The 12386-nt window shown below is 36.8% G+C and overlaps 1 protein-coding gene across 2 annotated transcripts; it reads right to left on the minus strand.

Annotated features, from left to right (window-relative positions):
* Positions 1-8319: 8319 nt before the first annotated feature.
* On the minus strand, positions 8320-11527 carry LOC108690920 (protein dpy-30 homolog). Of its 2 annotated transcripts, XR_001931913.1 has the most exons (4): positions 11491-11523; positions 11288-11364; positions 10577-10873; positions 8320-8334 (listed from the first exon to the last, which is right to left on the minus strand). XR_001931913.1 is itself a non-coding variant. In XM_018198470.1 (3 exons), the coding sequence occupies exons 1-3, from the start codon at positions 11504-11506 to the stop codon at positions 10631-10633; spliced, it is 336 nt and encodes a 111-aa protein (XP_018053959.1). In that variant the 5' UTR covers positions 11507-11527; the 3' UTR covers positions 9592-10630. The 2 variants fall into 2 exon arrangements, 1 of the variants encoding a protein (XP_018053959.1); XM_018198470.1 differs by lacking the exon at positions 8320-8334 and having other exon boundaries at positions 9592-10873; positions 11491-11527.
* Between the last annotated feature and the right edge of the window lie 859 nt (positions 11528-12386).

The raw sequence follows: 12386 nt of genomic DNA on the forward strand, positions 1-12386 counted from the left end.
ATATATTGTAGAAATTATTAATTTATCGTATGCCTCATCCTATGCACATCCCAGTGCGAAACAGTATTCGCTTTCTCTCGGCAAGTCTATAACTAGACACGGCTCATGTCGAGCAATGAATATCGGGATACGGAAATGGCGAGAGCCCTGTGAATGCATTGCCGTCGTGTTTGCACATATATAACGGTGATTTATTAGGTGGGGAATTCCAATTCGCGGCCTGGCTCGGCCGTGCCGTGCCTTGCGTCGCGTCGCGTCGAATCGCAATCGAATCCCGCGTAAACATCTTCGATCCGCTCCTCGCGGTAGTTTCTGTTTAATCACTCCGCGAGAACTTTATAAATTTCTACTCATTTACCGTCGCGATTTTATCGAGATCTCGATGTAATCCCATGTACGAATCGCGAAAACACCGTCATAAAAGCGCGCGTTCGAAAGATGCGAATGCCTCTACGGCATAAAATTGAAACGAATGCATGAAGAAAATAAGGATAATTTCTTTTTAAGAAAAGTATTTTTAAGAGCTCTTGAATAAAATCAAATATTGAAGAAGTTATTTGAAAATTTGGTGAAAAAGACCTGTAACTGTTTCCCTCATAACGTCTGATTTTCTTTTTGACTCTCAATATAATTTGATTATTCTCAATACAATATTACAAGATTTTTCCATTTTTTTATCTTTAATTGAAACATATTAATTAACGAACATTATTAGTAACAAACATTACTAAATAAAATTATAAAACGTACCGAGAAAATATTCAAGCAAACAACAAGGAATCTATTCAATATTCGTCAAAGAATTTGCTGTCGATAGAGGAAAGATGCGGACAGCTCGTGTGTAGAATAAGGAAATAGATCACGTTATTTAATCTGAATGTCAGGAAAAGCGAATGCGGTGGATATTGACAGGGAATCAATTCTGTATGTACAATTCAATCAAGAGCAATCGTTTCCGGCTCGCGGTATTATAGGCAAGATATTGTCGGACTCATTTTTCCTCTTCTGACATTTCACCTAATTCGCAAAGGTATGATCGTTTCGTTATCTTTTCGCGTATCTATATGGAATCGCGACCATTTCACGTTTCGTGATCTTAATTTCATTTACGGCGGAACGCCCGAAACGCGAAGTTGCGCTTCGCCGCGCAGCGGAAATAAATTGGTGCTGTGCAATTACATTACATCCACTAATTTGTTTTGGTCTTTTGCAATGTGACAGAAGACTGGCACTCTCGGCTCGGTGCTGCAAAATACGTAATACGCCAAGTTGAGGAAGAAAGGCGGAAGCGAAGCAACAGCCATTTTCATTACCAGTTTCCTGTGCTTGTTAACATTTTACGAGGCGCAACTTAACTCTAAATATTTAAGCACGTCCATTGAAATGTTGGAGCGTTTTGTTGGAGGAACATATAATAATAAAGTGACACACTTTAAAAATTCGATAAAAATAGCTACGTCTACAGCATACTATCTCATATAACCACTTGTGCTACTTCCAAAATATAAAATTATCAGCGTCTTTTCGTTATAAAATTATTAAATATAAAAATAATTTATTTAATTTTATTATTATTTTAAAGAGAAAAAGAAAAAATTGACACGTGAAAATTCAAGCCTCGAAATTCGTTGACTGATGGGCAATGTGGTGGACGACAAGCGCAAGTAGGAAAGAAGCAGTAAAGGGAGCAAACTATAACTATGCGTGGCTTTCAGACAAAAATATTGGTTCACTGGTAGTGAGTTATACGATGGTAAGGTATTATTCCGTGGTAAGGTATGGTGCGATGGCGAAATCTGGTTCCGTTATCTATGCGCCATATCCGTGAATTCCACCGTGAAAATAACAGTCCGAAGAAATAACGTATTCCGCGAGACCGAGACTACGCGCTCGCACGCCGCGCCGCGTGGTTTTCCATCGTTTCGATACTCTCTCCGCGTTTTCGTCGAGTGAAGACGAGGGATGCGACGAGTAACAGCGAACAGCGGAAAATACAGCGACGAAAAAGAAACGTGGCGACTCATACATATGCAAGATTTCCGGAGTTTAAAATGCAGCTTGAAAAACCGTTCACGATCAAGCGGTACGACAAGAAACGAATAATTATTATAATCGTATCGAGCACGTTCGATTTTTCCACCTGTTAAAATGCTCACTCAAAAGTAAACGAACCACGTACATTATTATTATTTTTAAATGTGACTAAACATATTTTACATTTATAATCTAATAGAAATTTACCTGCTATATATTTAAAACGCTATAAAAGCGTGAAAAATATATTACATATTGAATAATATGTAAAAATTCATAATACCCGCACGCGTACACAAATACATATAATTAGACACACATTTTGGTTATTTCAAAAAATGTAATAACAACATTAATATATATCAATATATATTATTTAACACACATATATCATAAAATATCAAATATAAATACCTCTTGTAAAAAATGTCATAAAATATAAACATGTATTCGAAAAATTAATAATGATTGAGTACTTAAAAAAAATGATCCATCGCTAAAAACATTGATGAAATAATAGATATTATTTAAATTTAAGTTTTTTTAATATCAATCAACACATTTAATATTAATCCATATTTAATACTGTTCTGAAAACATTAGATCCATAAAAAAAAGGCAAGGCGAAGATAAAAATATCGGGGGAAAAGAAACAAGGAAAGATCGAGGGAATAGATGCTATACGCAAGGATACAAGCTCGACTATTAATACCCGCAAATTATAAATAATGTTCGGTACCGCTACCACAAATCAACATTTGCGGTAATACCATCGGGGTTTTCGACTCGTTGGAGGATTAAGCGCTTTGCCGAGACGAGAGACGCCGACCTGCTGCCAGAAGGAAGACGATAAAGAGTGGGTAGAGAGTAAAAGCAGAGAACTCCGCGATCGAAAACCGAAGCCCACGGGGGTGGATCTGTGCATTAAGCTCCATTGAAAGAAAAGTAAGTTTCGTAGGAATGTTTCATCGAATCGATGCAGACCGTGCAAGCGATACCGATATCGCCTTGCTAACCGCTCTTATCGTAACGGTACATGGCTGCAAGAGTAAAAAATATTTATTTCCAATAAAGTTCCAGCCATTATAGACGGCACCCGAGAAACGTCCTAGTTGCACGCGTTTCGGAAAGTCTCCCTGCCGATCGCAATTTTGTTCGCAAGATCGAATTTTACGGTCTCGCGATCGGGTAATAATAACCCGCTGCGATAGAGTACGTGTACAGTAGAATGTACAGCTTTGAAATATTTTCCCAGTCATAATCACGTGCCATTATTTTACGATACGATAGTATCGATTTTAGATACTTTAAAAAGACGATATCTATAAATGATGCTTTTAACTTACAGTCGAAATTAATTAAACGATTCCTGCATTTCTCTCGTGCAATTATACATTCCATCCTAGATTTTTTATAAACGGCTATATTTAATAAAATAATATTAGCATCTTGATATACCAAAATTGATAAACAAATTGATAATGCTCTCTCTCTCTGAGAAAGAAAAATATAAAAATATTTTATAATATGCAAATCATTTTTATACGTTTGTTAAAATCTTTTTACTGGCGTCAGATTTTATGTAATTGGCTTGTAAATAGGATAATATTAACATTTTGCTATGACAAAACTAATAAACAGATTTTTTAATATTCTCTCTTTCTCTCTCTCTCTCTCTCTCTCTCTCTCTCTCTCTCTCTCTCTCTCTCTCTCTCTCTCTCTCTCTCTCTCCCTCTCTCTCTCGCAAGAAATAACAATATTTTATAAATAATACGTAAATTACTTCTATAATACATAAATTATATAATATATTTGATAAAATCTTTCTGATTACGTCAGAAATATTACTGAATCGTATTGCTACACATTCGTATGACAAATTTCTTGTAAATAGTACATATTTAACTTATACTAAATGGACACAAAAAAAACACAGATCGAATGATAACATTGGTAGCTTACTCGAAGAAAATTAAAGATCGAGATCGCAAAGATCTTCCAAAGTAGAACCCGATCAATCCCATAGATAGATCGTCTCGCCAGGGGATAACATGAGTGATTTCTGTAATTACGCCTGGATGACCTTCATGAAGTCTTTCGAAGGTAGTAAGTCTGAAGGACTCGACCTCGGTAGAGAGAGAGAGAGAGAGAGAGAGAGAGAGAGAGAGAGAGAGAAAATAAGACGAAGTTAGAACGTTCAAGAGATGCCGCAGCACGATAACGTTTCTTATGTCTCGTTGTCTTCTTGGGGCTGCGACATCGTCGTCGTCACACAGGCACGGTAAGAGCAAATACGGTACGAGACGAGAGGTAGACCGTCAAACAGATTGAAATCAAAAGAGAGAGAGAGAGAGAGAGAGAGAGAGAGAAAGAGAAATGAAAGAAGATGAAGAACGGACTTCTATTTTCTCTCAGGGTCCGCGTAGAGGCCAGAGAGTACCGCAGCCAAATCTGAAATGAAAATCTACAGCAGGACCGCGGGATAATTTGGCGGAACGAAGGGCAGAGAAAATGCGAGCAAGAACGCCGACAAGCTGATTAAAAAGTCGCCTCGCGAACCCGAGGTATGAATATAATCTCCGACAAATATTTAAGTTGCCAGCGTCGCACCGCGGAGGTCGCCGTTGTTGACTGCGCGCGGTTGCCTGATAACGAAGTGACCGTCCCCGAAACGCGGCTATCTCGTCGGAAATAATGCCACTTCGCGAATTAACCCGTTCAAAAGCGCCAACTTGCGCTTTCCCGTGATTATCTCCCGCGGTACGTTGCGATGAATCAAAGAGAGGAGAAGTTCCTGCGTTCGCAAAAGCAAAATGCTTTTGTAATCTACAAAACGAATCCGAATTTTGATGCCATTTGGATATTCATATATTCAGACAGTAGCGCAATTCTACTCCGAAATTCAAATATTCGAACACTTCGATGTAGAAAGCTAGTAATTATTCAAAGTATCTGTATTATGCGATTATTGGATTATTTACAATCCAATATTGGAATAACGAGATTGCAATTTCAGTGCAATGATCCAAATCAACATTTCTCATATCAACAGTTTGCGAAAATAACATAAAGAATTTATTTAATTTAATGAATAATAATAAAACTTGAATTTCAATATTTTATAAATTCTTATATATAAACGCAAATCGTCTGCGATGACTATAAAGGTTAGTACTCTCGAAACACAGTTAATCGTAAAAATAGACTCGAATTTATATCGATATTTATTGTTTCGGTTTTTTGCTGTGACAACAAAAGATCGTGTATCATCTTCCACGGTCGAGGCCGAAAAATATTTTTGCCGTTATCAGATAAAACTCAAGCGACGAAAAAATATGAGAGAAAGAAGGACTTTAGCCAACGCGAATTTGCCGGGTAAGCGCTTTTCCTCGACACCCCGCCAAAGCAGAGAACTGCGACGGAGTTCTCGGTTACGTAGAAACATTTTATATAATCCCGTACCGCATTGGTGAAAAGAATCTCGAAAAATACTGCTGCACTTCATAAGACTTGTATTCTTATTCTGGCCGATCGGAAACGTCAGCGATTTCGTCCACTGTTCCTGTCGCACACTCACTCACTTTCAAAAAAATCGCTCTATAAATCCGTGATTTTTGTATAATACGGGAAAAAAACCTGATGCAGAGAAACGTTAAACCGTAGGATTGTAAAATATTATGTCAAACGCTTATTCCTCCAAAAATATTTACCATTGCACTATGTATTATATTTTTTTTTTGTTGTTCGATGTATTCACGTCCATATTTAATAAAAAAATTTAGAAAAAAATATATAACGTATAATTTTGTATTATCAACAATACTTAAATTTTATCTCTTGTATCATCAATTCAATCGATTCAATCGAAATTAATACACATTTTTAAAAATCTACTAAATTCTGTCTCTAAAGGTCTACATACATAATTCCTACACATCAATATTCTAATTGCAAATATTGCGGTCCTTTGACTCCTATACGCGAATAGCCCCAGGGACTTGCATTATTTAATTATTTGCAGTATTTCATCGCATTAATTAATCAATCTTAGCTTTCACTTGCCAAAACCGCTCCACGATCCGTCTTAGCAATCGCGTCTTAGCAATTGCCTAATTGGGCCCTACAAAGGATGTTGTACATCACAAACTTGCTAAGCTTTCGAGCTATCTATCTCAAATGCAAGTCAAAATCAAACGGCATAGAAGCAAATAAATAGATAGCTATGTTTACATTAATATTATTAATCCATTAGATAATCCTATTTATGAATGTTAATCTGAAATCTCAAGAACACACATTGACACGAGAATAGCATTTTATGAATAGTCGTAGCAAAGTTAAAAATTTATTAATATCATTTATCTATAATAATTATGTCCACGTCCGTTTGATAAAGGTATTTAAAATTATTATACTGAGAGAAAAGTGTTTGGTATTTAAGATTATAGTTGTACGGCAAATAATTATAATTAGAAGCATCATTTTTATAATTGTTTTATAATACTAGTATAATATTAATAACACAGCATGGTCTAATATCTAGATCAAAAGATTTTTTTATATGCCTATGTAATGATAGTTCTAAAACTAAAAAATGTATAATTGATATCGAAAATGATAACAAATTATGATAATTGCAATTATTTTTTCTTTCAGTAAAATATCTCGCTAGAGAAAAGGTCCGATTTATTATAATTATCCGAGCTTTAATTACCCCGCGCGTTTAAAGACAACAATGATAATACGATAGAGCAGGAAATGAACATTTTTAGTATCCATCATTTGGTGCCCCACTAATTAGTCGTTGATCGTAATGAGGGAACGCACGCGCGAGCGGCAATCAGGCGCGCGGATAATCCTGCACGCGCTGGACGATCGCCATCGGCCTGCCGGAGCGTCGCGACGCGGCTCGACGGCGTGCACAGACGGCCGTGCGATATTGCGCTAAACCGAGCAATTACCGGCCGTAATCCCGGTAATAGAATTCCAATATGCGTGCCAATTGGACCGAGTCCTTCCGAGTGCGGGCGTGCAGGCGCGAACCGGCAGGCCGAACCTGCACGCCCCGACGAAAACCGTGACACGGTTCGCCCATTAGCCACGGCTCTCGATTACCCATGAATTGTTTGGGTGCAGTGCCCACTGCATACGTGCAGCAGACGCATCCCCAACATACGCATATCGCGCGTATATGCGTAATAAGAGGATGAGCCACAATAAGAGAGTAAGAGTCTCGCGGCTCCGGAAAGAATATACGACCCGGAACTATCATACTCTATATATATATATATAAAAAAAAAACACACACACACACACACACACACACACACACACACACACACACCACGGCCCGCCAATCTTTCGAATCGCACGTTCGACACATGATGTGGTCATGGTCACTGTTAGCACAATTTCGAAATCTGCTGATCTGGCATCGGATGTGATTACTGCACGCATATCGAGAGTACGACCAGCATGAATAGTATAGATATAGAATAGAACAGGAGGGAAGATATCTGTCCGGAATCTCGATGTATATAGAAAGCGAGTATTGAAATCGGTACAATTTCGGCGAGTTCAATTCTCGATGCAGACGTGGAATTCGATGCTCTACAACGGTAGATACGTAAAAATGTAACCATGCGTCAGTCGTCGCGTTTCATTACGTATCTGTGTGCCCGTAACACCGAACTCCCGAAAATTACACCGGCTGCTATCTATCAAATTTACTATCTCTGTTTAAACAAGCTTTTTTTTATCCTGGATATAACGTTGTCAATCAAGAAGACGGCTACAAAAAGCACTTTTTAAAATAGCATAAATTGTAAATAAATAAAAACATTGAATATATCTTAGAATTTTTTTAAATATAATAAAATAGTCAGATTCTTATTACATATCTAAATTTAACTATTATTGTTCTGTTTAAAATTATCCTATCTGTTTTTTTAATAAAATTTCATTCAGATCCATATTCATCACATCATCTACCCGAGAAAAAACGCTTTTGAGATATTCTATGCTTTCATATGTATTCTAACATTGCATATAAAACTACTTACACACAGTTCTGAAGCTGAAAAAGCACGGCGAACAGGAATATGGAGAGGAGATGATATCAACGTGGAAACTATTGTGCTTCACGCGCGTGAGGAAGTGAAAAAAGGTGAAGGTGGATGTCACTGCGTCATTGACAGTCCCGTCGAACTTCCGCATTGTGCCGCGAGCGTGGACTTTCCGCTTTTGCGCGTTTATTCGCAATCCGTTGTGGGAACGAACGGCGAACGGTGAAATTTCACTCTGAATATACAGAAACAGAACCGATATTACAAACTGCGTCGCTCGACAATGCACTCGCACATTGTGCAATCACATGAAACACTAAAATGTACTAGTCCTTCACTTATCCGATGAAATTTAAACCGATTCCTATGGCGTTTTATCGCAAAAAAAAACGCTCCACCTCCATATCGTCATGTACAAAATTACATATAAATCAAAACTGTTGAAAACTAACGATTTTTTTCTAAAATCTAAAATTATATTACATTACATAAGTGACGGATAATAAAAATGAAAGAAAGGTTTTAAGCTCTCGCCGCGAATAAAAATAAAGTTACTTTACTCTTTTCTTTGTTTTTCTTGTTTTATGACATTCTTACAATTAGAGCTTTCCACGAAATCCTTTCCGTGAATGAACCTTTTAACAATTCAAAGACGAGTAGATTACTTGGTAAAGTACATCGTAAGGTACTTTAGTGAAGTTAGGTTTAGTAAAAATATGCTCAGTATGTTTCTTATCACCGCAGAAACGCATCGAGTCTTCCAACTAAATGGGTACGAAACAAAGAACTAAGAGTTGACGATCAATGTATGGGTGTAGTACGGTAAGGATCGAGAGTTCTACGAGAGGATATACGAGGAGAACTCAGGCAAGAGGATCCTTTGCCGTTAATTGGACCAGGTCCGATGATGTCGCCGTGCGAATTGTCGGCCACGAAATTACCCCGATATCTTCTCGCGTCGTCATTTAAAGCCCAAGTGGCACAATCGGACGTCGCTACCCGTGTATTTTCTTTTCCTTGTTCCTCGTCGACGATCCCGAAGGGAGTCCAATTACCCAGACGATGAGACCAACCAGACGAGTTTTCGTTGAGACGAAAATCGCAACGAGAAAACGAAATAAGACGTGAAGAATAATAAAACGTAATGCCCTCGAGGCAGTCTCTTTTCCTTTTCGCTTTCTCTTCGCAATTGTGTATAGCTCGCGAGCGTTGCACGTTTCTGATGTAAATTATCGATTTTATTGGAGCGCGAGATAAATTTAACCCCGATTCATTGCGCGATTACATTTAATTGCCTCCAATTAAATCGCCGTTCCAATTAAAATCAACGCGAGTGCAGAGGGTTCATTACGATTTATTGAACCGATGGTAGTGGTCCTTCTCTCTGCCCTTTATCTCGTACTTTTGCATTACGGATTTGTAAAGAAGTGAATCAAAGAAATATGTTTCTTCATACATTATTTTGCCATATCTTTCCAGAAAAAATGATATGTTTGATTTCTTCATTTTTCTTTATTTAAACGCTTGCATATAGAAAAATTAGACCGATTTTTTTTTCTAACAAATATTTCAATTTGAAAATGATATCGTAATTAAAACTAATTTTTAACATTACTTTTTCGTACAGAGAAAACGATATTTTTTAAAATAATTTCAATATTAAAAATTGTTTTTAATTCAAGACTAATTAACATTACTCAGAACAATTTTATCTCGCTAAAACATGGACGTATGAGATACCTGGATGGAGTGTAAAATACCCTTTTAGGCCAAGAGAGTGAAGCTTGAGAGATTGTGGAAAAAATCGATCTTGATTGTTCTGTCAGAGACACATAGCGTCGTGTTTGTGAACAGTTGTGTAAAACGTAGTCTACAATGCAGTTCGTTTAAAATCGTAAGAGCGATCATAATATTGTTTCTAATCGTAGGACAGTTGTATGTGTAGTGACTCGATTTAGTTTTGGCAATTTATAGGAAGCATATATATATATATATTTATAGGAAGCATAATAGTACATTGTTTCATAACTGATTGATCTGCAGCCTGAACTGAGGCACAGTGTCCATATCGCTAATTGAATAATTTAATATAAAACTTTCTAGTGTCTGTCCAACACAACAGTGGAAATACTCCAAGCATTGATCGCTATAAGTGACTGTGGTCGCAATGTGATCAAACAAGACACCTTTAACTGAACAACATTAAACACGACGACATTGTAGATAAGTCAAGTAGTGTAATATAATGCGCCCCGTTTTTTTCCACTCCGTCATTGTCATCTTGATGATTTTACTATTCTTTCCCCTTGAACTTCAACCCCATAGCAATATGCTCCATCCAGATATTTCGTACATCTATGCATCGTTGTCATCCCTACAGTAAAAAGCTAACATATTTTTTATTTCATATACGAAAATACAAAAGTATATATGTTTATCATAAATATGTATTTAAAAAATCAAAAAAGATTTCTTACGAAGAAATGTTCATCGAATTTCCATAAAACGGGCACGCACAGACGAGGAAGCATTCATTGACTAGTCGGCGGCGAACCGCCGCTGTCGTACTGATTCTTGTTTCTCAATAAATAACCGGCGAGGAAACTTATAGGATCGGCGGGTCTCTCTTTGGCCAGACATGACAATGCTTGAAGCAATATCGGTACTACGGTCTGATCTAAATACTGTCTGGTTGGAAGAGATTGCACTTCGACACGAGGTTTCTTTGCTGGTACACCAGACAATTCACCATCCTTATCCATCCCTATCACTTTCTGCAATGAAAAAGAATAAAAAGTTTATACACTTATAAAGAATTTTTCCAAAAGTACTTAATAATTAAAGAATTGTAATATCTGCGTACATTTTACAAACTGTTGTTGTACGTGTAATTCTTAGTTTCGAAACGCATGCTTCGAATTTGCAAAAATATTAATATTCTAGCACGACAGTTTGTTATCAGCTGGCAAACGTCAAATGATAAAAACGATAATGATGCTGCTCTGACCGTCTTAAACTGTCAAAGTCCCTAACCTAACCTTTGCGCCGTGAACGCGTGGATTCTTAAATGTATCGCGAGTATTGCCGTGGTAGACACATTCGGCGATAACGTCAACGAAATATCGCCGTATGTTCGTGCGTGTGCGATTTTAGCAGTTGCGACATTTCTAGGTTATGTGCTCACTTACGTGGGTCGTCTCGGATACGGCATTGGCAACGGGTTGAGCCGGCGTTGACGCCTCCGTCCGTTCCTCGGTCGCGTTTTCTGTCGTTAAAAAAAAAGTAAACAGTGAATGACCGTTATTAGAGCGTGATTTCGAACATCGGGCCTGGCCGAGCGATGGCCGGACCGGCCCATGGTTACGCGGAAATAGAAAATAAGAACACGTACCACCGCCGGACGCCATCGTGTAAACAATCGTCACTGCCGACCGACCGACCGAACCGACATCGAACGTCGGGATAATGTCGCCAACGTCAGGCCGGTAAAATGCGCTGTCGACAAGGTAGCGGTTTGAGAATTCGCTACTATAAATAAAAGGACCAAAGAAATAAATAATAATAAATAATATTAAGTGAAAATTGACTGTGAAATATATTCAAATACAAATGAACGAAAAAGGCTATCGAGTCAAAACGACCAATGATACTTTTGATACCTTACAAAATAAAAACAAGTTCTTTAATTTATTAATTAATGAATTAAAAAACGTACATCATTTTACGGAGTAAAGTTGCATTTGCGCATAATGAGATTGATCTATCGATAAATTTAAAAAAAACTCGTCTTTATAATATTTTTATGTAAATTTTAGCAAACTGCGCGTTAATTATATTTGTTTATTCTTGGTGAAACACAATCCTAAACTGAAGCTAGAATAAGATAAAGCGGGGCTAGTTGTGACACTTTTTATTCAAATTATTAAATCTTTACATAATTATGATTGAACAATGAGAATTACTTTAAAACATTGCATCACACAATAATTAAGTATTTATAAATCCTTAATTTATATTTCGTAAATAAGAACAAATTTTTGTTGATTAAAAGAGACAAAGTAGCTCAATGGATCGCATGGGGCATATTGAGCAATCTCGAAGAATAAATTGAATCATGAAGATAATTTTTTAATAAAATGATATATTATTTTGAAAATAAAAGAATGTACATATTAATAAAATCTTTATTACATTTTATGTATGATAATTTATAATAATTTCTTAATTAACAAAAATTATTTTAAAAAACTAAAACTTTATTTTTTTTAAATAAAAATTAAATATAAA

The sequence above is a fragment of the Atta colombica genome, unplaced genomic scaffold (assembly GCF_001594045.1).
Source record: "Atta colombica isolate Treedump-2 unplaced genomic scaffold, Acol1.0 scaffold38, whole genome shotgun sequence".
NCBI classification, from domain to species: Eukaryota; Metazoa; Arthropoda; class Insecta; order Hymenoptera; family Formicidae; genus Atta; species Atta colombica.